General features: G+C 34.6%; 1 protein-coding gene across 4 annotated transcripts in view; it reads right to left on the reverse strand.

Moving 5' to 3' along the window:
* Positions 1 to 27083, reverse strand: part of CERT1 (ceramide transporter 1) — a 94577-nt gene that overhangs the window by 5082 nt on the left and 62412 nt on the right. For 2 of the 4 annotated variants that reach the window (XM_090276394.1, XM_090276393.1), the window contains exons 9-18: positions 23405 to 23497; positions 19747 to 19833; positions 16480 to 16572; positions 15866 to 15943; positions 9667 to 9762; positions 6760 to 6892; positions 5772 to 5842; positions 3334 to 3462; positions 2699 to 2828; positions 1370 to 1506 (exon numbers count right to left, since the gene is read on the reverse strand). In XM_090276394.1, coding sequence (XP_090132520.1) covers positions 1379 to 1506; positions 2699 to 2828; positions 3334 to 3462; positions 5772 to 5842; positions 6760 to 6892; positions 9667 to 9762; positions 15866 to 15943; positions 16480 to 16572; positions 19747 to 19833; positions 23405 to 23497 — 1038 coding nt within the window. In that variant the 3' untranslated portion in view covers positions 1370 to 1378. The remainder of the gene's footprint in view (positions 1 to 1369; positions 1507 to 2698; positions 2829 to 3333; positions 3463 to 5771; positions 5843 to 6759; positions 6893 to 9666; positions 9763 to 15865; positions 15944 to 16479; positions 16573 to 19746; positions 19834 to 23404; positions 23498 to 27083) is intronic. The other 2 variants (XM_090276392.1, XM_090276395.1) reach the window with 2 other exon arrangements.

A 27083-nucleotide genomic window follows, 5' to 3' on the forward strand; every position in this document is an offset into this window, starting at 1 on the left:
AGAGTTCATGAAAACAGAATTATACAAATGTTCTCCAATGGACCAAAAAATGTTCAAACTCATTTATAATAAGAGAAATGTAATTAAAACTACATAGTGAGAGTACTTTTTTTACCCATCAAGTTGGAAAAAATCACAAAGCCCCATTTAACACACTGTGTGACAGGGTAAGGGAAACGGGCACTCCAGTGCATTACTGCTGCTGAGATGGTGAATTACTGTGACCTCGATGGAGGGCAACACCTGAATTACAAACACACGAACCCTCCAGAGCGCCAGCAGTGTCACATCAAGTAATTTATCCCACATATAACCTTGCAAGTGCCAAATGACGTATGGATATACTTGTAATACTGTTCGTTCTAACAAAAAAATGAAAACAACTTTAATATTTACAAATGGAGGTTAGATAAATTATGTACATCCATACAATGAGATACTGTCTAGCCTTAAAAAAAGAACAAAGACGCTCCCTACCAATAAATGAAGACCTTCAAGATAATAGAGCACAAAAACAAGATGTAGAATGGCGTGCATAGTATGCAGCATTTTCTTCAACAACAAGAGTTTATGTGGGAGAAATACAATTGTATTTGCTTTTTCAGGCATTAAAAAAAATCTCTTGAAAAATACACAAGAAACTACTAATATCAGTTCCACACTTTTGTATGTGTGGAAGGGGACAAAACTAGGTGAAGAGGGAGCAGGGGATAAATTTTATTATATACCTTTTCATATATTTGACTTCTGAATCATGTTAAAATATGACTTATTTAAAGAAAGTTAAAGATTCTGGCTCCTTACGCTAAGATGTTCAATGTAACATTACTTGACAGTAAAAATATGAAACCAATACAGATGTTACCATGAGGACTAGTTAATAAATTCTGCAATATTCATATAACAGATGTTAATGTAACAAGACAGTGTATGCACCTCATATCTTTATATGGAATAACAGTTAAAATATATTGTTAAGTAGAGAAAAAAGCTGCAAAACATTAAGTACAAACGAACTTTTAAAAAACAATCAAAAATACACATATGTAAGTATATAATTATATACAAAAGTTTGGAAAAATATACTACAAACCTAACAGTAATTTCTATGGAGGAAAAGATATAGAAAATTTGTACTTCTGAAATCCTTGAGTTCTATAATGTTAGTATTTCTTTAAATAAGGAGGGATTATTTAACATAAGCAGAAAGATTTTTAAAAAGTAAGTTTTAGGGCTATAAAAACTATAACTCTTTATCTGGGAACATCATAAAACACAGACACTACTTTCAACAGTTAACTAAATTTTAATTACTGCAGAACCATGTTAGGAAAAGTTTAAGAAAAAGATAACATATATCTTCCAGTACCTGTTAATACTAGAACAAAATAGGTTTTCCTGCCGTTTTCTCCTGGACATAAGAAGTAAAACGTTTTAGAAACTTTGGATACTCTCGTTTTGCCACTGCCCTTAAGACTGAGGCTGGTGCCCATCCTCCAGGGTTCACTGTTAAAAGAAAAATTTAAATATATTTAGATACAATTCTCCAAATACATGCAAAGCATTCACTCACTTTATTCCTTTGCTTTTAAAAAATCCTTCATGTTGAAATAATCAGCATCTCTTAAAGTCTTTATTATTAATCCTTATTATTAACCCAGGAACAGACAGCAAATAAGAAAGCATTTATTATCTCTCTGAAGTGTTCTTACTTCCCTAAACTATATGTAAATATTAGTATAGCTAGACTTTAGGTTACTTGAGGAAGATTTATTTATCAAACTCTACTATCATCAAATAGTAACTTACTCAGGCACAACTGTCTCTTTAAATATAGTAGCAGTTAGGGTTCTGTATAAAGAAGGTATGAAGATTTAATGAGATGGACTTCAATACCTACTGCAGGGAGGAACTGGGTATAGTAAGGAATCAAAGCAACAGGGCTGTCCAGCAGAAGGCTGATATAAAATGTACCACCTAGCAACTAATTAAGAACTAGGGACCAATCAATGATACAGAAAATGAGCAAGCCTGACAATAAGAACTGCTCATTTCCTTTCCCACTGTTGCTTACATTCCTAATTCTACATATGTTCTTTTAGGTAAATATTTAATAAAATGGTTCTTAAAACCAAGGATACCCCTGGCCGGAGTGGCTCAGTTGGCTGGGCATAGCCCTGCAAATGAAAAGATTGCGGGTTCCATTCCCAGTCAGGGCACACGCCTGGGTTGCAGGTTTGATCCCCTGTTGGGTTGCATTCAGGCATGTTTGAAAAGGCAGCCAATTGATGTTTCTCTCTCACATCGATGTTTCTACTCTTTCTCCCTACTTTCCCCTCTCAATAAACCCCCCTCTTTAAAAAGCAATGAAAAAAAAAAAAAAGTCCTCAGTTGAGGAATGAAAAAACAAACAAGGATATGTGAGAGTAATCTTGATATAAAGTTTTAAAATTTACCTATCCAGCCCCAGCTTAAAAAATTCTGATACAGTAGTTCTGGGTTCAATTTCAGGTATGTGTATATTGAAAGTTTCCCAATAGTTTTGATATACATCTTTCCAAATTCAAAATTACTTATTTAAAGAATAAAAACTGAAATGGCATTTGTGATGGGATTTGTTGAAACGATCAGTTATCATGTAGATCATACTAAGAACACCCACATTAAAGAAGCAAAAACAAACAACTGAAATACATACCATTAGCTACATATGTAATCTTGCATAAAATGTTGTCCCTGCTAATCTCCTGGTTTCCCTCTGGTGGGCTTACCAAGGTCTGACAAATCATAGCGATATTTATTTTGGCACGGACACATCGATTGGTCAGCTGCCAAAACAAAAAAATAAAAACAAAACACCAGTATAGCAGACACCCAGTATTTTGTAATTTCTACTGATCTAATACACTACACTAGGTTAACTAAAACCATAACTCATCAAAATATCCATTAAAATCTTACAAACACCAAGAAATAACACACGCCAAACTGATAGGACACCAGAAATTATTTTTCTTCCTGTTTTGCCAGTAGTTGGTAATGGCTTGAGAGGCAACTGTGAGAAGTAGTCTACACATAGCACCTATCAGCTCTGTCTCACTTGACCTCAAGAGGAAAGGGAAACGGACCCGCTGAAAGGTTCACAGCCACGACTACCATCCCTCCGGTAACATTTGGGCTATATTATTCCATGAAGCCAACATAACACAGAATCTAAGAACCATTATCAAAGCTGGTATCTGTGTGTCTGTAGCATGTGTTTATAACTTTTGCACGGCATTGTATAGTTAGCTTTACATTGTACAGCTATACACATTTATACAGCATACTTACCGGAGCGCTGTCATGATCCACAGAAAAATTACAAACTATCCAAGTTTCAGGGTCATTTTCAGTCAAGGCTGGTATCTTTCGAATGGCAGAAAGATATAATACATCTCGCTGAGAAGCAGGCCACACTCTCTGTGGATGAAGTAAAAATCATTTGAAGATTTAAACTACTTCTCATTCATATGTAATATGGAACTAACAGAAATAAATGTAAAATCAATATCTTAGTTGAAGGTACAATCTATCAAATTTTAAATGAAGAGTGCCTAACAATACCCACCAAAGGATTAATTATGAACACCGTGTTAATGATTTTGTAGAACTATACCAAAGGAATAACGTTCTGTTATTTTTAATTTTTTAAAAATTGTGGTTATTTGCTATTTAAACAATTTTTTAAGTGTATAATTCAGTGGCATTAATTATATTCACAATGTTATGTAATCATCACCACTATCTACTTTCCAAAATCTTTTATCATCCCAAACAGAAACTCTGTACCCATTAAGCAATGACAGACACCGCATTATCCCCTCCCATAGATCCTGGTAACATCCTATTTTTAAGTATAGCATTAAACCTCAGCTTAAACTGTTCATATACTTTAAAGCTATAATTTTAAGGAAAGAAGACTGCTCCATTGATAGCATAATCACTTCTGAAGAATTCCAAATCAGTTAGAACCTTTGAACTTTATGGTATACAAGGAAAAACATAGTACCTAGGTCTCAGAAAACTGGAACTACGTACTTTTAAGTTAGATATTCTAATTGTTGAGTATAAAATAGAGCCAACAATTACTTTGTTGTGTCAATACAACACAAATCATTTGCAAAGTGAAATGGTTTATCTTTTAAAGATACAAAATTTCATGAAGCCAATAAAAGTAGTGTTGGAGAAATGTATGTGAAGCCAATAATAAATGAAAATTTGGCCATGTGAGAACTAATAAATGCAAATCCACAAGGACGATGAATGATAAGACAAATTTAAAGAGTACGAATGACTTAAGTATCAGGAGATGAGTACAGCAGTCCCTCTCTATATTGCGGTTCATGTATCGTGGCCTCACTATATCGTGGGATTTTAAAAAATATTATATATTTAATTATTTATCGCGGATTTTTCACTATATCGCGGGACTTTGCAGTACTGTATACATATGTTGTTAAAGTTATGTAGGTTTAAGGGTGTGGAATAAATGTAAGGTTCCTACTTCGCAGGGGTGGCTAGAACGTACCTGCAATAAGTGAGGGAATACTGTAGCCCTATTTGAGGCCATATTATAAAAGAAGCCAAGTAAAAGGGAAAGATGTAGAGCATTATTGGGTTTTGTTGAAAAAAATAATTTGTTTACTCAAATAATTATAATTGCAATTTAAATTTTGTTACATATAAGATTTACATATAAGATAATTATTTTAATAGTTTTTAGTTTTATTTTTCAAGAAATAAACTTAATACAACCTATAACATCTTCCCTTCCATCTTCTATTTGCCAAGTGAAATATATACTTGCAGCAGATTGTTTTCTAGGATCAATTATCTTTAGATAGTAACATTCTTCTGATTCTAAATTATTGGCCATTTATTTTCACTCTAAATCGCAGGGCAAGTAATTGATATTTTAACATCTCCTAAATTTTAGATTTCACTTAAGACATCCACCCCGCAATTCTGGATGCTGAAATAGAATCTTCATTGTTACATATTTCTTGAGCAGCTACCATGTAAAATGAAGCCTAGCTCACAGTCATTAGGTGACAAGACTAAGCATAAGAAATACAGAGCAAACCTCAAATATTTTCATATATTCAGCTCAATTAAAAAATAATTTGAAAAAGAAAAATAAAGTACTTATTGAATTATTATATTTCCTATATAACATACAATATTGCTTTTGGGGGTCTTTCCAAAATTTTAATTCATTATTCTTTATTTGAAATACTATTTGGAAATTTTCAAAAGGGGAAGGAAGAGAGTAGAATAGAGTTAAGATAAATATTAATTCTAAAATTTCAAATCTAGATTATGAGAGGAAGAAATGAAGGGAAAGGGAACCAATTTAAATGACCATGTTTCTGTGTGCTCTGGTATATAACCAACCTCTCAACAGTGATGCTCAGCAATTTCCCATTGCTTTCAGATAATCTGCTTGAGATATCTTTCACATCTATTAGTCTTAACACAGGCTAATAACATAATTTCCACTCCCCTTATAATATTGTTATCATAGGAAACTATGATTCACTTTCATATTTGAGTAACTATAATTTATCTCCTATAGAGAGAGAAAGACTAGATGATAGAAAAATATTTGCATTCCTGAATTATTAATAAAATCCTTAGATCTTTTCTGTCAAATTTTACTTTAGATTAGACAATGTCTATGTCTCAGTTTAACTACAGTGGAATCCTTTTGAGTCAAAGAGATATTTTACCTTGTGCGTTTGATAAATGATGATTGCATTATCAGCTAATGTTTCCACCACATGAAAGTTTTCTATAGTTGCTGAAATAGAGAGAAAATATTAGTCAAAAAGACATAGTATCTTTTTCCTAGAATGTGATTAATTCACTTATACTGAAAGTCAATTATAAATGAACATTACGGTAGAAATGAACAGGATTCTGCCCCACTAGGGCGAAATTCAAATTGAAAGTATATAGTTAATACCTAGTTATTCGGGCTACAGATAGTGGCTGTGAGACCTGATCACTGGGAAATCATATTTTCTTTGGTCTACTATTTAGCTTCCACAGCAAGAAAGTAATTTAGTTCTAATCAATTTAATTCGAATCACTACTGCATTACTCAGGCACAAATTATTCCCTGACACTATGACCCCTCCCTGTAATCCCTAATTTACTGAAGCTAAATAAACTCTTCTGTCCAGATTTAGGTGACTATTTATGTGAAAAGAATGTCAAATGTAGTGCTATGGATATACATCTTATGATCCTCTGAAGTATCTGTTTACTCTGTTTACGAAATGTTCTACCTAAGGGAAACCTCCCTACCAAAGGAACTAAATAAACCATAGTAGGAGTCATCTAGGATTTACCAGGGAATCAAAACAGTCCAGGAGAAAAGTAGATAAAATAAAAACCTGAATTTTAGTTCTGGCTTTTCCACTACCTAGTTCTGTGGCCTTTGACAAGTCACTTGACCCATGTGAATTTTACTTTATTACCTACCTATGCGGAACTGTTGAGGTATTAAATAAAATACTGTAATATACTGAGAAGAATTTTATACTGTGAAAAGCTCTATTTAAATGTAAAGCATTATCAATCCCCTATATAATTCTCCAGATATTTTCTACATTGACTTTGTAAACTAGAGATTATATGCAGAAGACCAGGTTAGATTTGATATTATATTAAAAATAGTAATTATATTAAAATATATTAATAATAGCAGCTTACTTTCCCAATCATTGCGAACGTCGACATTCCAGAAGTAATTGCAGACCTCGTGTCCTGTAACTCCTTTAACTGCATGGGTAGCTTTCAAAGGATCAAGAACAATCCCATTTTCTTCTACTTCTCTCCTATATACCTACACAGGACATAGTTAAAAACCTATTTAAAAAATAAAAATCAAACTCCTAAAGTATAACTTGAAAGCATGCTTTTAAATTTAACAGCATTTTAGGATTTTATTTATGAAAATCTCTTTATGGAACATAAATATTCTCTTAAAAGTTTAAAATTTCAAATTATTAACACATAAACACAAAAAATATTTAGAACTACAAATTCAAGGTATACTTTAACTACAAAAAATACGCATGTAATAAATAATTACTGTGAATTGTTAAAACAATAAATATACCAACTTAAATCAGGCATTATTTACTGAACGTTCTTAAAGACTGTCTGATGTGGCTAAAAAGGACAAATAAGCCTGGTTTAAATATAATCTTAGGGATATTGATTTAAGGCAGCTTTTGCTCAACTGATGTATCCCTAGCATCCAGAACAGTAACTGAAACACAGTAATTACTTATAGAGTTGATGATTGAAAGCTAAAATGAAATAAATATCTATGCTCTCTTGCTTTAAATACTGAGGTTGTGTATCTAACATGCTGATTAAAATTAGTTATTTCAAAATTATAGAGGGGTTTGCTATTTTAGAGAATTCTGTAATAAGTTCATTTGACAAATTAACAAACATGTTATCACAGGGAGAATCAACTCTCAATTTATGGAGTGCCTCCAGGGCCAGATACTACTAGTCATTACACATACATTTCTTTTTTACATTCTCTCTCACCAAACTCCTTTCCCTACATGCTTATTTATTCATTATTGGAAATGCTATTTTCCTAGTCAGCTAAACTGGAACTCTGTAGACTTTTAACTCCTTTTCTCACACTTCACATAGCTATTAAGCTTATTACCAATCTTCTATAAGACATCCAAGAGCTTGACTTTTCTACTACCCTTTCAGGTAGGCTTTTATCATCTTGTACTTGACTTTCTCAAGAGATTGTTGGTCTCTTGTTTATTCCATATCAGCTTAATCTTCTGAAAATGTTACTTTGTGTAGTGGCTAACCAACTGCTACAAACGACAGCCTATTCTCTTCAGTGGGTTATTTTATAAACCCCATAATCCAGCCCCAACCTCTTTACAATGTTGTGGGCTGCAGGAGCACTTATTCTCTACTACTTAGTACCTTCAATTCCTGGAACCTCTCTAAGGGCAGAAACAGTAACTTATCTGAATAGTGAGTACAGAGGGAGAACTAGCAGGTGTGGCTCAATCCCTTCTTCTGCAGAGAGCATAAATCCTGGTCTGCTTTTTAGGACTTGCTCTTGTGGGGAGGGCTTGTGATTATCCATGTAGGTCAGAAACATTATGTTTAGAGCTAACATACTAGCAAGACCTCACGACAGCTAGTCTCCCTACAGTGCAATCAGCTTTAAAGAATCATAACATTTTGGTATCTCATTTGCCAGTCTCCTCTTATCTTATTTCTTAATTTGTTTTCTAGTCTGGAGGAGAAGAAATTCCAACATCTAATATTGTATCTCATTTGTTAGAATAATTCTGGTTAACATTCTACATAAATCTCCTGAATAAGAAATTAGCTTTCGGTAAGTGAAATTAGTCAGAGAAAGACAAATACCATATGATTTCACTTATACGTGGAATCTAAAGAACAAAATAAACAATCAAACGAAATAGAAACAGACTCGAAATAGAAACAGACTCAGATACAAAGAAGAGACTGATGGCTGACAGAGGGGAAAGAAGTTCGAAGACTGGGTGAAAAAGGTAAAGGGATTCAGAAGTACAAATTGCTAGTTACAAAGTAGTCATGGGGATGTAAGTACAGCACAGGGAAGTCAATGATACTGTAGTAACTATGTGTGGTGCGAGGTGGGTACTGAAAATATCAGGGGAATGCTTTGTAGAATATATAATAGTCTAACTGCTAGGCTGTACCCCTAAAACTAACACAAAGTAATACTGAACGGCACTATAATTGAAAACTAAAAAAAAAAGAAATCAGCTCTCAAGTTTTTGCTCATGTTGTATTTCTTGTCTAAAACGCCCTCACTTTACTTAGGTTCATCTTTTCTCCATATCCAAACATAGTTCAAATGCTTCTCCTCAGTGTAAAACAACCTAATTATTTCAAATAGAGCTCTCTTTCTCAGCTTTTCTCCACTATTCTTCTGTATTCTTCATTCTATACATTATCAGATGGAGCCAAGTAACAGTATCGTTTAAATGTCAATATTCTCCTTACCCAACTAGTTTCAGCTTGGAGGGAACCTTATTAAACATCTCCTTTTCTTTAGCATAGTGCCTTGGGCATGAGGTAATTCAAAACCCAATGCTGCTGCTTTTCAATCTCTGATCTCTTGGTCCCTGCTCTTATTCCCTGTCTCTTGTGTTTAGGGGTGTGAACATTAGCTGGCCAATGTCCAAATATCAAAAAAAGGTAGTGAGAGAAAGGACAAGAAATGAGGTATAGATTAATGAGATGAACACAAAGTGATATCTGGGCACAACGTTTAGTATATAAAAAAAACAAAAAAAGAAATATCCAAATAGAGAGCCATTAGCTAACTGTGACATTTCATACCTAAACCACAACATTTTATTTTCTCTGTGGCCTAGGTAAAACAGAATGGTTTGTGCACAGATTTGATCATAAAGAAATTATTATAAAAACTAAACAAGGGAAGCAAAAGGACATTTTATTTCTCAATATCTGGTGCTTCTTTGATCATATATAATAATTTGTTTAAAAAGTAATATGACTATTGTAATAAGAGTTGCAATTAGCAACTTGTAACATTTCACTGGAAATTACCTTCATTTCTCCTTCTTCTACAACCAACTGCCAATTGGCATCTCCACCTACATCCTGTAATGAGTAAGTCATGTGGTTCTGTACCATTTCTTCAACCTTGGCAAAAAAAAAAAAAAAGCTTTAAGAATTCACCTCTAATTAATAGCAATGATATACTTTCTAAGACAGACAGGTACTCAGTTTACTTCAGTTCAGAAATGCTGTTCTTAGAAAGCTGAGCAACCAAATGCACCAATGGTTAGTAGGTTTTAAATAGTGTTGAAGAATTTAGTCTACATTCCAGATATCATCATATCTAGGTTAATGACAGGAGGGAGAAATGAGGGAAAGCTGCTTCAAACAAATAACATACTGTATACTGGACCTACTGTGTGTCAAATGACCAAAATAAGCATTTTTTGGAAAAAAAAAACATCCTTCACCATAAAATGCTTCCTTAAAGCATAAAATCATTAAACTCTAAGGATAAAAGAAGAATGAAGAGGCCATCTAGGCCAGTGTTTCTATATTTGAGATTACTTTGAGATACTAGAAAGTGTTTTATACTTCAAGATTTCCCTACAAGAAGTAATAACACTTCTAATTTCACTGAAATAATAGTAGGATTGTCTCTAAAGGAACTGGCTTCTTTACCATCTATGCATACATTTTTCCTAAGATCTATTTTCTAACTTTTACTCATTTTGTTTTATGTAATAAATACACTAGAGAAGGCAGAAAAGAATTGAAAAATATGTATATTATACTCGATAGTTTACTTACATTTTACATAGTCTATTGTGCTCATTAGGGATAAAAAACAAGAATGAGGTTTATACATATTTTGAAATATTTTAAATACAAAATTAATCATTTGGGGCAGAAATTCTTAAAATTATTAATCCTGGGGATATGAGTTTTCTATATAAAAGTGTGTTGTTGATATGATATTGTGATATGTACTTCTACTACATCAAGCCTTCTGGACCTCAGAATGCATTTTTCATTACTGAAGGCAGGTGGCTTTAAGTGTCTTCTTAATTGGCAATGACCACAAAAAGGTTTTTGATAAAAATATATGCTGAGATTCTAAAGTCTACTTTTGTGCTAAATAAACACTAACATAGTATTTTATTTCTTTATTCATAATCTTCAAAACATTGTGAATGGTGTTGGGTTACAGACTTGAGAGAAAATTTAAAATGTGATTAATAACTTCACAAAGCCTGCATTAGAAAACATAACTTCAGGGGCTGCCTGGAAAACCTGTGCCCCTGTAATGTTGGAATATGCTTTTAGAAGGTAAGGATGACCAATGTGGGATTCCAAGTTACAAATACATTGAAAATGTAGCTTTTTTCCAAAATAGGAAGAAAAAGAAGGTTCCAGTTAGTATTCATAAATTAAAACACCGCAGCAGCACTGCCTTCAACTGTCTGTGTTGCGTTGTGATTTGGAGAAAATTTTACCCTTTCTAGATCCCAAGATCTCAAAAATCTTTAGAATTGAATACACACTTTTTATGTCAGACACGGGAAGTTAATAACACCTATATTTATTATATGAGTAGAGGCTGAAAGAAATGCTTCCCCCAAATAAGCCCTACTTTTAATGGATTTTTTTGTGAAAAAATGTGAAGAATTTTATTTTTATATTTTTATTGCATTTTTCCCCCATTACCATTTAGTCCCCTTATATCCCTCTCCTCTCCTGCAATCACCACAATATGGTCCATGTCCACTAGCCCTTTTTCTTTTCTGTTTAATCCCTCACCCCCAAACCTCACCCCTCCTAGGATTTTATTCTGTTTTTAAAAACGAGTTTTCTGTTTTAAACAAGTTTAGTGCCACCTAGCTTTTTGTTGGAAATTATGCAGGTAACTGTGTTTTTGTTTGGGAGATTATTGCTGAATTAACAATTTCAAAAGTTTGAAAAATGGTTTGTCTTGGTCCAAAAGAAACCAGATTCCATAAATATAAACAGATAGTAGGTAACATAAGTTAAAACAATGTAGAGTAAGCACATTTAACACTGTCTTTTTAGACAGATGAAAAAAAAAAAAAAAAGTATTCCTATCAGTTACCACTGCATCTGCTCTTATCTACTTCCTTGACTTAAGAAGGCTTGAAAAAGTCCAATAAAGAAACAAACAAGATGTATTCAGTGCTGTACTCCTAGTAAATTACAGAAACCAATGAAATACTCAATTATTGTAGTAACCACTTCTGCAAAGCCTTCATCTTGAAATCTTTATCCAAGTATCTTCCTCTAAGTAATAACATTAAGAGGAGAGGTATAATCTCATTATAATGAATTTTATGTTCACTGCAATAAAATATGAAGTAGCCAATCTTACCACAGAGGCAGTGGCCAGGGCATGCATGACCACAGTCACTTTCAGTTATGCCTCTGTATATCAAAATAAATGGGAAACAAGGGACCATTAAATTGAATGACAAGGCCCTGGTTGCTGTGGCTCAGTGGATTGAGCATCGGCCTGCGAACCAACTGTCGCTGGTTCGATTCCCAGTCAGGGCACATGACTAGGTTGCATGTCAGGTCCCCAGTTGGGGGCACGAGTGAGAGGCAACCACACAGTGATGTTTCTCTCCCTCTCCTTCTCCTTTCCCTTCTCTCTAAGAATAAACAAATAAATAAATTATTAAAAAAAATAAATTGAATGACAAGAATAAACACAAGACAAATTTACCATTTTATTATGCTCAAAATTTGCTATACTAGTAAATCCTACTGTTAAAAAAAGAGAGAGAGAAAAAAAAAGGCTGGACCAAAATTACTGAAACAGATTTTCCCTGCTTTAATAGTTATTTGCAAGTTTTAATTAGACTAAGCATAATTTCAGGAATCATGCCCTCAATATTTTTGGACCTAGAGTTGAAAATGCTGAGCAAATACACACAGTATCTTCATACCAAACAAACTATGAAAAAAATGGAGATAAAACATATTTGAAATAAGAGGTGATGGTACTCCAATTATAACCCTTTCTTTCACCTTACATTTGAATCATTTGGTAGGCCATTTTAGGAGGCTAATTGAATTTTTCTAACATTATTAATACAGTAATTTAAAAAGAAAATTGCCCTTTGATAACAACAAAATTGTAATGAACAAAATTCTACTGAACAAAAATAAATCTAGGAGGGCTTAAACAAAGCTCAGATCTCTTTCTTACCCATTTAAAAGGAATATAAATAACTATGCTTATTACAGTAACAGTCAGAGAAAGATGTGTTGGACAGAACAGTTTATTAATAAAACGTTAATAGGGTACTGTTAACCTAAAAAGAGCATGGCTGAGGACATAAATAGTCCAAACATCCAAGAAGCAAAAACACCACTTTTAGTATATCAGGTTGACAAAAATTAACTAAATTATGATATTCAGTGTCAGTACAGTGAAAGAAAACTGACCTGCGACTGTAGCTTGTTCAGCTTTTTAAATGAACAGTTTGATAATCTTATTTAGAAACTCATATATGTGCATGGCCTTGGTCCTAACAATTCTACTTCTAGAAATATACTATAAAGAAATAATTGACTAAGTTTACAAATATGTTGTACATACAAGGATGCTTATGTAGCACTATTTATAATAAACTAAAAATAAACCAAATGTTCAATATTAGGTGAGAAGATAAACCCAGTGTGCATACCCGTAAATAAGACAAGGAGACCTTTACTTACTGATGGGAAGATGGGCCTAATTATACATTCTTAAAAAATCTGGTTACAAAATACAATATATAGAATTAACTATTGTGATAGAATAAGCCAATTAAGGTGTATTTATCAATATGTGCCTGATTTTTCATATGCATGAGAATATATCTGAATAGTGATGTACTATTTTACTTTTATTTAATCTACTTTCTAGTTCTGCTATAATTAGCATGTATTACTAAACAATAAAAAGGGGAGGAGTAAAATAAATAATTACCACAACAATAATGTGTTACTATGGACATAAAGTAGAAGAGCTTTATACAGAATTGTTTTTGTACTGATGCTCACCATAGATTAACCTGCAGCTATACCACCTGTCCTTTGATTTTGTTTTTCCAACAGATGATTTTTTTTCCCTCTTTGATTTTTGAGGTGACATTTTCAGATGGAAACTGTGTTATACAAATAAATGCGACTATTTATAAATCCAAGTCCTTTCTACTTTCTATATACTTTGATTCAGGACTATTTCTTTCCCAATTTCTGTCCAGAAGAAAGATTCATGATTTGCTATTAATTTCCTAGTAGACTTGCTTATTTTATTTGAAGTTATTTTTCAGGGCATTTTGTAATTCTATGTTTAATTATCCTATCCAATCAGGATTATGAACATAATTTCAACAAGACTTGTACACAGATGCCAGAGCCCAATTAATCAATAGTTAAATGCCAGAGCCCAAGTCTGCTAATGATAACAAATACCTTAGAGCAAGAACAATAAATACTCAAAGCCCTCAATATTATTTGTCTTCATTTTTGCAATAATCAAGAGCTAAAACAGAATCTGATCAACCATGAGCATCATATTAAAAAAAAAAAAAAACCCACCAGAAAGACTTTTCAACTTACATACATGAGTTACACAAAAAAATTAGATAAAGAAGTAAGCTATGATTTGCCAGAAGTCTTATAAAAATCTGGGCACCTACTTCTCAGTCATTTGAAGGCTTTCAGCTTTTCTATAGTTCCCTACAGTTAGGGTCCTAAGTCTGGATTCTGAAGCCCTAACTCTTAGGCACCTATCAGTGGCTTATAATTTTCTCTCGCTCTCATTACTTTTCTTTCATTTATAGCCTGCACACTCCTATATTTTTAAGGGAAAATTGTGACCAGTACTGATGAGTTTTAGTCTGTTATTTTACTGTTTTAATGGAAGGTGGAACTTAACAGAATAAACCAAAGTCTCCCAGGATTACCTAGTTTTGTCAGTGATTTATTGTGAATAAGTCATTTTTTAAAAGGCATGCATAAATAAAAGGATGAGAAAAAGGTAAGAAATACTGAAATAATTTGGTTATGGGTGAGTTCTGATAAATTAATACAGCTCTTTCTCAAAAATGTTTAAAAAGGAAAAATCTGCAAAAGTCAGGAAGACAATTTGATTTTTAGATTTATTTATTTTTACTGCATGATTAGAAACTAATGTAAATTTTATTCATATGTGTAAACTAATAGGAATCTGTTTTAAATTCTAACTTTCAAAAACTTTTACTGGAATACTCTGATAGAGAAAAAATAATGTAGATAACTTTGATTAAAGAAATTGCGTTGTTAGCTATTAAAAGCTCACTTATTGAATCCTTCCTATATGCCAGGCCCTAGGAAGATCTCAGTCCTAGCTAGATCACAGAAGTGAAGCACAGAAGAGTGGGGAGAGCCGTCCAACATTATGCAGCAAACCAGAATTTAAACTTAATTCACTCTGACTGCAAATTTAGGTTCTTAAAATAACACAATGCAATCCAATAAAATGCAATCACCATGAAGAAACAAAGTTGAATTGGGAAGATGGGAAGATGATTAAAAATTTTTTTCCCAACTAATGATGATGCTAAAATATATTGCTTCAATGACTTTATTATGAGGGCAGAGACTGCAAGCATTCACCTTCCAGTCTTAAATTCTTAAATCCTTACTGATGATCCTAAATAACCAATGAAAACCAATTTCCATAAATTTAGCATATGAACAGGAATATTGTAATTTATAATATCCAACAGTAATAATTAGTATTATAATGGTAATGAGGCAAATATTATTTAAAGTTATTTCCCTGTTGAATAAATTATAATTTAAACTAGATTAGAAGTGAGCCTGTTGAATCCTGCTTTTATGCTATAACATGTTCTGTAGACCATGTCTATCAAAGTTGCTGAATCCTGTCTTAAGAAATCAGATATCACATGGTATTAAAAAACTAGGTAGCTTTAATTGTTTCAATTCAATTTGATATCTTTCAGGAGTACCTCCTATATGGCAAAATTCCAAGCTATTCACAGCAAAGATACAAAGGGCACATGCAAGCCTGATGGACTGTTTATTAGATAAGGAAGGCCTTTCTAATGCTTATTGTTACTATTTAAAATTCAAAACGAAAGCAAGTGGCCTAGCCAAAAGATTTCTCAGAACTGGGAAAGCAGGCTGAAATATAGTATAGAAAGACTCAAGTCCACTCTATACATTCATACAGTACCTGGGAGCTGAATCTGTGAACATCGTCAGAGGCACTGACTAGATCAATGGAAGACATGGAGGAAGAGCGACTATAGGGCTACCAGAGACAGACAAAGAAAAAACCAAGTAATCAGAACAAAGGCACAACAGAGCAGTCAGTACCAACTTCCAAACACAAGATAAAGGAAGAGAGAACAAAGCACTATATGAAACAAACTCAGCAGCAAGTGTTGACTCCATGCACCTATTATGTGTTATGCTCCAAAATCTTTCTAAAAAGAATGCAGTGCTTTCAATAATATAAAATAATACCACTTAACCCCAAAGAAGAAAGAATTTAATATAACTGGCTATGCTTCCAGTTAACTATTTTGGACTAGTCATTTCCTATCAACCACCACCCTAGCCCCCTTTTCCCCTTAAATACATGTTTAAATAAAAAAGAAAGACCATTATGTCCATAAGAAGATTTCTAACTGTTTTGGAGATGTATGTGGAAGAAAACACACGATACCAAAAGTATCTCATTAATGAAATTCAAGAAAAGGGAGAGAACTTATACAAGAAGGTAGTTCCATCAACAGTGAAGAAAGTACAACATGTAACTTCAGTGAACTCTGACATTAGGCTTACCTTTTGGACAAACCTATGAGTCCCCACAGAAGAAAAGGCATCTCCAGATGGCATGGATGTAGGCCAATGTAACCTGACCTTTTCGTTCTGTGACTAAGAAAACATATAATGTTAAGGTGCGAAGATTTTAAAGAGTATTTTTCAGCTAAAGAATGGTTAATATAAACTATAACCTGGAACTATCAACATTTAATTATTGAACACTTTAGTACTTATGTGGCTGCAGTTAGACAACATGAGCAGAGCAAGGACCACGGGCCTGGTCCAGAAGGTCACCAGGGCTGAAAGTCCCAGGTGCTTTGCAATGGGCAGAACTGGGAGATCAAGGACCTTGCCCCCCCAGGGTAGCCTTTTCTCCCCTAGCATATCGCTAGTCATGCAGTTTAGACCCCCTCAGAGGGGGAACAAACAAGAGGGCAGGAAAATAGCCTCATGGGAATCCCATATAAGCCCTTGCATGATCACTCCCTTAAGCATTAAGCCCCCAGGACAGTGAGGTTCTGACCCTGCATCAAATAATCTGCGGGTCTGTTGACCACAGAAACATAGTTTGCTTAAACCAGGGATAACATCTAGGCCTCAGCTGTGTTTCAGCTTTGAGCCCAGAAAAACAGCAAAACCAGACAAGGGAGCCAAGGCTGACATCCCAATCAGCTGTGTTGACTGATCCCCTGCCCTGACTATGACCAATGAGTAGAGTCCATGACCCTGAAAGGACACATCTAGAAAGCTGATGAATATTCTATTAGGGTCCTCCCTCTAAGCCTCCAGACAGAGGACCTAGTGCAGCTCTCTCTTGGAGTACCCAGCACCATTCCCTCCCTTTTCCTCCAGGCAGGTTCTCCTGGCCTCTCCCCTTCCTAAGCTCCAAGAATCCTTCTTTTTTGTCTCTCGGACTTGTTTCCTGAGCCTATTTCTCTGTGACTCACTTCTTCCACCTCTGTGACTTTCTAAATAAACTTCTGCTTGTGTTTGAGTCTTGACTTCAAATTCTTTCTTAGAACTGGAGTACGTACCAAGGTTGCTGAACTGAGTGAGGTCCAGTCTGACTCCACCAGTCTAACACCTAGTGCCATTTCACCTCCAACACTTATAAATATTTGAATTATTAAACTACTCTAAAGATACAAGTCTTGCTAAATCCTGACATTTACTTTATGTGCTCTTTTGGACGCCACAGTTACTACCTCAGACTAGGGATTCATTTTTTAAAAAAATTTTGCTCCCAGTCAGACTCTCCAATGCCAGCATGACATAATTTACCAGGAATCAATCTTAACACTGCTGGTTTTCTTATCTAAACTCTGCCCAAATCATTCCAAACCTTGTGCCTTATACAGACCCTACAGGACTGTACCATTTGAATCAATATAGTTTTTGCTTCAGTTATGTTCCAAAAACATATCACATATATCCTGGTCTCCACAAAGGTATTCTGTCTTCATCCCATCATTTCAGTCCTATTATGATGCCACTTACCCTCTTTCTTCCTCCTCAGCTTCCCTAGTTTCTTCTCACTTATTCAATAAATATTTACTAAATTACCAGAAACTGTGCTGTGTTGTGTGTGTGCACATTTTCTAGCTATGCAGAAGACAACTGGTCATTTCTATTCAATACTCTCTGAACACAACTACAAAGATCTCATTTCTCACTCTGTACATTTTTTATATATCTTTCCTTATGTTGGCAAATAATATAAAACAAATAATGTAAATTCAGAACTGTATCACTGAAGAATACGAATGTAGTAGCTGTGCTGCTGTGAGCCATGTGCAGTATCTACTGCATACAATGATCTGAACCTTTGGAACTCATTTCATGGATTACTGACACTTACTTCTCTATAGCATTACCACTCTGTAATCATCTCCATCATAATGGCGTGCCTAGTTACTAGGCAAGGAAAGTTATGGTCTGTTTAATGACTTGCTTCGTAGAGTATCTACCAGTGTCAAAAATACATAATTTGAAATGAAATGAGTTGGTAGCCTCATGATTATTTCTTTTTTCTATAAAGCTTACAGAAGTTTTCATTGATTCTCTTCAACTCCAACTCTACCACCATGCTATTTAGGAGAGTAGCGTTTTAGAGCCAGAAGGGATGATTTAGGTCATCTTGTCCAACTTCTTGTTTCACAGATTATAAAACCAAGGCCCAGAGAATATAAGTGGTAAGTGTATAGCTTCATAGTTAGCCAGTGGCAAAACTAAGAATAAAAGAAAGTTGTTATGACCTCAGTTCACTACTTTTCTCATAATAATACATATTAGAGTAAAAAACAAATAGTGAAGGCAAAAAACCCCTGAAAAACCAAACACAATGGTGCTATTTTGGGTAATATTTTTGGTATCCAAAATTAGAGCTCATTTAGAAACTGAAAGTTCCCACTCTTTATAAATTAATGTGACATGAATTTTTATCACTGATTTATAAAAAATATAATGAAAAATGAACATGAAAAGCAGTCACTATTGCAGGCGATTTACCCTCAGGTAGACAGAACAATAAATGGGCATAATGGTCATGACTGCATTAGTAACGACAGATATGCAAGCAAATCTGTAGTGTAAAACTGATATACATACCATTTATTTGCAAGATGCTTAAAGTCCTGGGAAAAATAACTAAAATTCACCCTAAGTTACCATCTAGTGGTAATACATGGTAACTGCACTGTTGGAGAATTGTAGGAAAGGATCGAATTAATCTTATTAGACTTAAAGGATTTAAGAAATTCTTTCCTTTCACTTCCACAGAACAAGTTTGGTATAACTGCTGTGAATTTAACAATGGTAAATTACTGAACAAAGTCAAAAGTGAGTAAGCAACTGAAGGTGAAGGTAGTGAAATCAATAAAGGAGGTAATAAAAACTGAATGTTACTAACATAGAAGAAAAATAAATTCTTGGTCATCTTCCTTTTGAATTTATATGGCACTTGGTGGTAAAAAATTCAAAGAGGCTGTTTTATGCAGAGTAAATATATATTTGATATTAATAAGATGGTGATAAAGTTGGAACTTCAAGAGGAATAGGCAGAATTTTTCATTTAATTTTGTGTTAATAATACATGCTTTCTTTAAACTATCATTGGTCTTCTATTGTTTGGAAATTAATCAATGAGGAAATGACTTATAAAGATTTTTCTACATTTGTGATGCAATGCAGACACTTAGTTTTCTAGGTTATGACAGTTTCACGGTTTTCACATTCTATTTATATAAAATAACATTGTAGTGTTAGAATTTTTAATAACAGATATACCTGTTCTTCTATTTTATCCTGTCTGTCAAGAGCAGCTTCAACAGCATCAAAGAACTCTTCTTCATTAATCAGACTGTTTGGACCTTCCTATTCGAACACACAGAAAAAACAAAACAAAACAGCTGATTTAAGAAAAATGGAAAACACTGATAACTGGCATTAACTCTAGGGGAAACCTGAAAAGTGACTGAACAAACACTTATGAACCAGTTAGTACACTAGGTAATATGATATAAAAGATGAGTAACATATGCTCTGTACAGAATCAGGATTATAACAATTCACTCACTCAGTACTCATATACTTACTGCATATTGACTAATGTTGTGTTAGGGCAATAATTTAGAGTAGGGGCTTGGTGAACTATGGCCCATGGGCCAAATGCAGTCCACTGACTACTTTTGTATGGCTGTTAAGCTAAGAATTTTGTTTTTTTTAAATGGCTGGGGAAAAAATAATAACATTTCATGATGTGTGAGTTACATAAAATGAAAATAAAAGTTTTACTGGACTACAATCATGCTCATTCATATGTATTGTCTATTATGCCTGCTTTCATGCTACAGAGGGAGTTGAGTAGTGTTAACTTCAATACTTGGTGACAGAAACTGGGACCTGTTTCTGGATTCCTCCCTTCTTCTTCATTATTCACCACCCTTCAATTCTACTTTCCAAATATCTAATTTCTCCACATCTATTCCTACTGTCCTACCCTACCTAATTTCGGCTATATTCAGTTCTTACCTGTAATACTGAAAAAGTTTCCAAGTCCCTGTCACAACTCTCCACTTCAATCCACTCTCCTCACTACAGGAAGCAAGAATGATTTTTCTAAACTGCATATCTGAAAACTTGATTTGCTTTTCTAAACTGTAAATCTGAAAACTTGATTTGCTTAAAACCCATTCCTATTTGTACTGATTCTTGCAGATCTTTCTGGTAGTTTTATCACTCCCACCCTCCTCTTAGTGGGTTCCATGCTCCACAGATAAGTTCTTTCAGTGCCCTTTGGCAAAATGTTTTCTTTCTTCTGATCCCCCTTATAAGCAACACTCTTTGTAGGCTATTCACCTGATTAAAATCTATTCAGCCTACTCTTTCTTAAAGTTTCAGCTGAGATGCTTTTTCCTTTAGAAAGCCACCCTTACCAGTTAAAAGTGCTTTATAACATACATTATTCTATTTGGCTGTTATCTATTCTATATTCCCAGCAGTACACACTCAGGTGGGGTCCTCAGGCAGGATCCTCGTCTGCCCTGTTTCTTATAATAGCACCCACGACACGCCTAGCACAGTTCCTTGCATTATAAGTCGTAAGGAATGGATTTAAGTTACGAAGTAATTTTTGAGGCTACAGATGACAGAAACATTTATGTAATTAATATAAATAATAAGATCATGAATGTTTGATAATAACCAAAATACAAGTGAAAAGTTTGAAATAATGTCTAAAATCCATGCAAACATAGTACTGACACAATACAGATGGTTCGAGACTTTGAAAGGGAAGAAAGCATAAAAACAGGCCCTAGTTTATTTAAAAATTTTATCTTTAACTTGGTAAGAAAAAGGTTGAAGTATCCTTACCCATTTTCTTCATTAAAAGAGGGCAGTAGATTTCAAATGAGTAGAAAAGAATAGTTTATTCAACGACACCATTGTAATAAAAGATTCCTATATTATACCATAATTTTAAAAAAATCCAGGTATATTAACAATATTTAGAAGAGACCTTACAAAAAATCAGAAAGTATAAGTAATTATTTGAAGTAGAGAATGTGTTTTGAAGCATGATACTAAACATAGAGATAATTATATTAAAAAGACTGAGAGATTAATCACATGAAAGCATAAAACTTAAAAAAGTTTTTTTTAATGCTCACCCAAGGACATTTTCCATTGCTTTTAGAGAGAGGGGAAGGGTAAGAGAGAAGCACTGATGCGAGAGAGGGGTATCGATTTTGTTGCCTCTTGTACCAGCTTGTGAACCCATAACCCATGTATGTGCCCTGACAGGGAAATGAAGCCATAACATTTTGGTTATGCAACAGCACGCCAACCAACTGAGCCACACAGGCCAGGGCAAGAAAGTGTAAAACTTTTATATGGCAAACCGACAAGCAAAGGACCTTTTAAAAATTACAAAAGGAAGAAAGTAACTGAAAAATGAAAATTCAATCCTACACATCTAAATCAATAGGGGAAAAAAACCCCAAAATCCTAATAAAAAAAGTCAAGGGATGTGGACGAGTCATTAAAAAGGCAAATGACCAAAAAGCATTTTTCTAAAGAAAGTCCAAATCAATCACATCAAAATATAAAGCAACTTTTTTTGGAGTTGAAACAAATAAACACAATGCCTCCCTTCACTCTACCCCGCTCTTATCCCCTGAAAGAAAACCTGAGTTCACAGAAGTAAAAAAAAAGTATATAACTATACTTATATATTGCTGTTAGGAAATAAAGTGGTACCACATATTGTTAAATTAAAAACATGGGCTTATTTTTGTATTTTCTATAATCTTCCTAAAATAAACATCTATTATATTTATATTACAAAAAAATTAGGTAATTTTAAAAAGTTGATAATTCCATTCAAATAAACCTAAAATGGCAAAAATAATCTGCTTAGCTTTAGAATAAAAATTAAAATTGTAACAGCTTATATTTCAGTAATCTAGTTTTTTAAAACCCCAGAGAATAGCTAATTATATAATTTTTATACATCTAGAAGGAATAAATTGACAGCTTAATTATTTAAATATATTCCAGCTCAAGTCTCATCATTATGAATTTCTACAGTTGGAAATCAATTCCAACATAAAAAATACTCAGTCAATAGCGGCTCTTTTTCCCCCCCTCCGTCAATTCCAAGATAAGAAATCTCGATCAACAGCAGCTTTTTTTGCTTTGTAAAATAAAAACGTCAAGAAATTTTCCTTCTATTTTCTTAAATATAATCTAGCTCTATTTTATCATCTCTCTTCTATCTCAACGATACTCCTTGCCACTCCATTTAAAAAAATGCTCATTTCAAGAATATCAATAATGTTAATGACAATTACCAGATATATTATATTTCTTACGTTTTTTCTCTAAAAAAAAAAATGAAAAATAGTTCATAAAATTTTAATATGTGTATGTGCATATGGAAAGAAAATTTTACTAATTAACAGAAAAAGAAGAGGAAAGAAGTTGGTTTTATACGTTTTCAAACATAAAGGCAAGACAATTAGAACAGTTCATGTCTGCTATGGATAAGACCTCCAAGTATATTGCACAAACTAAAAACTTTTATCTGTCTAAAGTACTCAGCTTTTTCCTCCATAGGTTGCTATTATTTAAAAAAGTGAGTTATAAGAACATTAATAATTACTGTCCTCACAGGAGAGATAAAAACTTGTCCTATAAAGTAGACAGGCCAAATAATGAGCCTTTTAAAGCCTATACTAAACTTGTAGGCAATACCACAAAAACAATTTCAGAGTAAGCCTAGCATTTATATATTATGGAATATATAATTAAAATAAACATCAAAGAATTATATATATTTAGAATCTTCAAAGGTTATAAAAGTATTATTTAAAAATTAATCACTTTTGTAATAGGTATGCCTTTGTGTTTTTCTTTCTAAGACCAAATATAACTAAGTTCATACCTCATAATCTGGTCCTCCAAAGTGGGATTTTTTCTTAAGTTCTGTCAGAGCATTTTTGCATGCTTCCTCTGTTCTTCTTCTTTTCTCAATTTCCTATTTAAAAAAAAAAAAAAAAAAAAACGCAAGCAAAAAATGTATCATTTAAAGTAGGGATTGTCTCTGCATTTCATTGAAATTTTATGATTTGGCCAAAAACTAACTCCACTCCTATTAAAAAATGAGTATTATTCTGAGCTATATATTATACACAAGCTACCACCACTAAAATCACCTAATAGATAGGTTATGTATAACCTAACTGCCAAAGTATCTATATGTTAAAAAAGATAAATTATTATCAGAGGAATGCTTCCAATATATTCATGTATTTGTTTCCCCAAAATGAAACCAACATTTACTTTGTTACAAAGAAAAAACAAATAAACAAGTAATGGATGCCAAGAAGAAAATAACCCAATTAAAGTGGACTCAATGAATGTTAAAATATATTCTGGGAGTGGGGGATAGAAGGGGTTGCCAGGGGAGATAGAGCTAGGCTATGGGAATGAGACTTGGGAGCTTAGCCTACTGCACTGAACCACACTCCTTGGCGACAAAGGTCAGAGGCTCGAGGGCTGAGGGAATGCAGCAGGTCAAACGAATGCATTCATGAACTGCCTAGGACCATGGCAAGACCGTTGAGTTTTGCAGCACACTGCCAGGCTGCACTTCCATGGGACTGTGAGGCCACATTGCCCAGGTAACCAAGCATGCCCTTGCGGATACCGTCCCTCCCACTGAGGCAGCCCTGGCACTGCGTGAGAGGCTGTGTGGGGTTTCCAGGGTTCCTTTCTCTGCTGGCGTAACCTGAGTGAGGGCAACTCACTGAATGCAGGCACTAGCGGAGGCAGAGTTGGTGGAGAGCCATGGGAATCTCCATTGGCCATGATGATGGCAGAGGGAGGCTCTTACACTGAGCATGTTAAAGGCTAACAAGATAACTGGATAAGGGAAAAGCTCTTGACCCTGCCCTTCTGGTACCAGACTGGGGGTGGGACTAGGGAAGGCAGGCACATGTGTCACACAAGTCAAGATGGCAGCATAGAAAGGTGCTGGACCAAAGAGGCCTGTCAGTGTAGCCCGGGGAAAGAAAGAATTGGTTGGGAGGTGGGCCCACCCAAAGTGTGCAGAAGTTTGGAAATTTAACTGGTCATTTGAGTGTGGTCTGTTCCACACTCAAAACAAATACAGTCCCAGGGGAACAAAGAAACACTGTCCTGCTCGTTGCTCAGTGCTCAGGACCTGCACTCAGAGGGTGCACTGGCTTGTCCTTTATTTACATGGGCCACGTGGCCTTAGTAGCTGGCTGCATGGCCCATGGCCTGCAGGAGGAAGTCTCTCTCTCTCTCTCTAACCTGGTGAAGTTGTACAGCAGCTGGAAACAAGCTAATCTACCCAGATGACCGCTGCCTGTGGGCTCCAAAGGATGGTACTTTAAAATTGAGCAGGGACTCTGGGCACTGCCTTTTTGAGACGGGGAGACCCCATTCTCCCAGATCATATAGCATATGAATAAAACCCCTTTCCTTTTGCAACAGCATCCACTTCATGAGTTTCGCTTTTGTGGTGTCAGGCAGATAAAACTCCCCATTTTGTGTTCAGTAACAAAATTTCTTGTACTTTCCCATTGCTGGTTAAAACTATTTTAGAGCTGAAAAAGAGCTTACATTTTTATAAACTTTCTCCTTTAATAGATACTCTACAGCTCTAACAGGTTAAAGACCCAAGGTCAGCACTTAAAAAGAAAAAAGCTGGCCCTGGCACCAATTTCACACTTATTTCTACAATAATGGGCTCATTGTGTCAAATCTGATACTGAAGTCTAACAAGCTTGTAAAGAACCTAATGCCTTTATTCAAATGCCTTACCTCAAATACTTCCAAATACCCTCTCTGAAATAAAGCTACTGTAAAAAAATGAATTAGTTCATTAATCCAAGGATTAAGTGCTTATAGTATACGCGAGAAAAAATGGGACTACAAATCCACCAGAATGGCTGAAAATTAAGAAAAAACCAAAACAAAAAACCCACACAAAACTGACAGTATTATGTGTTGACAAGGGTGAAGAGCAACTGGAATTCTCCTCCATCATTGCTGGGAATTTAAACTCATACAACCGCTTTACTTATTTATTTTTAATCCTTACCCAAGGATATGCTTTTTATTGATTTTCGAGAAAGAGAAAAGAAGGGAGAGAAAAACGATGTGAGAAACATCAACTGGTTGCCTCTCGCATGTGCCCTGGTCAGGGATCAAACACACAGCGTAGGTATGTGTACTGACCAGGAACTGAACTGGCAACATTTTTTGGTGCGCTAATGATGCCCCAACTGAGTCCCATGGCCAAGGTAAAACTGATATAACCACTTTAGAAAACTGTTTGTCAGTATCCACTAAAGCTAAGCATATACCCCGTGAATCAATAATCTTACTTCTACGTATGAGGTCTGTCCAGAAAATGTCCGGCCATTGTTTAATATAACAAGAATGGTTTGCATGACATTGATGTAACCTGGCAGCCAAGGAGAGTGGACTGGAATGCGCATGCATGAACAATGATGACTTCACTGTATTAGTCAGTGGGGGCAGCAGATGCCACTGAGTATGTGTACTATGCAACTGTTGCACTCAAAATGAGCAAGCAGAGCAATGAATCTGCATCAAATTTTGTGCTAAACTTGAACATTCCGCGGAAACTATTCAGATGATTCAGAGCCTTTCGGGGATGATGCAGTGAGTGCAGTGCAAATAAAAGTGTGGCACAAATGTTTTCAAGTTGGTGAAGAACCTGTTTAAAGTGATCCACGTTCTGGAAGGCCTGTAACAAGCAGAACACCTGAGAATGTTGCACATGTATGGGCTGCAATCAACAAAGATCAACAACTGACAGTGCGAGAATTAAGGCCGATCTAGGGATTCCAAAAACTACTGCGTCTGAGATTCTGATACAGGATCTTGGCATGAAATGTGTCGTGGCAAAATTCATTCCCTGGCTTCTGCTACCAGAGCAGAAGAAACTTCATACTGCAGTTGCTAATGACTTGATTCAAACCGCTACCAATGAACCAGATTTCCTTAAGAAGGTCATAACTTTGAAGGAGACTAAGGCATTACTGTCCTATGTACAATGTTTCTTCTATCTTCTTCAGTAAATGTCTCTATTTTCCATATTACATGGCTGGATACTCTCTGTATAGACCTCCTACATGCTAGAAAAATCAGTGCATATGTTGACCAAAAGTTATGTACAACAATGTTCACTGCAGCTTTATTCGCAATAGCCAAAATATAAAAATCTAAATGTCCATCAACAGGAAACACAAATAATCAAACTGAAGCCATATGATGAAAATTCATCATAAAATGAAATACTACACAACAATAAAAAAGAATAAGCTACCACTAAATCTAACAACATGAATAAACCTCACAGTCAATGTTGAGGGGGGAGAAATAGACACAAGAGTGTATACTGTATGATTCAATTTATATGATGTACAAGAAAAAACAGAAACTAATCTATGATTATGTAAGTGAGATCTAGTCACCTCTTGAGGTGGTGGTATGAATAGGTAGCAGAATGAAAGAACCTTCTGGGGTACTATAAAAGTTCTATATGTTGGTCTGAGAGGTGGTTA

The sequence above is a fragment of the Furipterus horrens genome, unplaced genomic scaffold (assembly GCF_987537825.1).
Source record: "Furipterus horrens unplaced genomic scaffold, mFurHor1.1.pri manual_scaffold_5, whole genome shotgun sequence".
NCBI lineage: Eukaryota > Metazoa > Chordata > Mammalia > Chiroptera > Furipteridae > Furipterus > Furipterus horrens.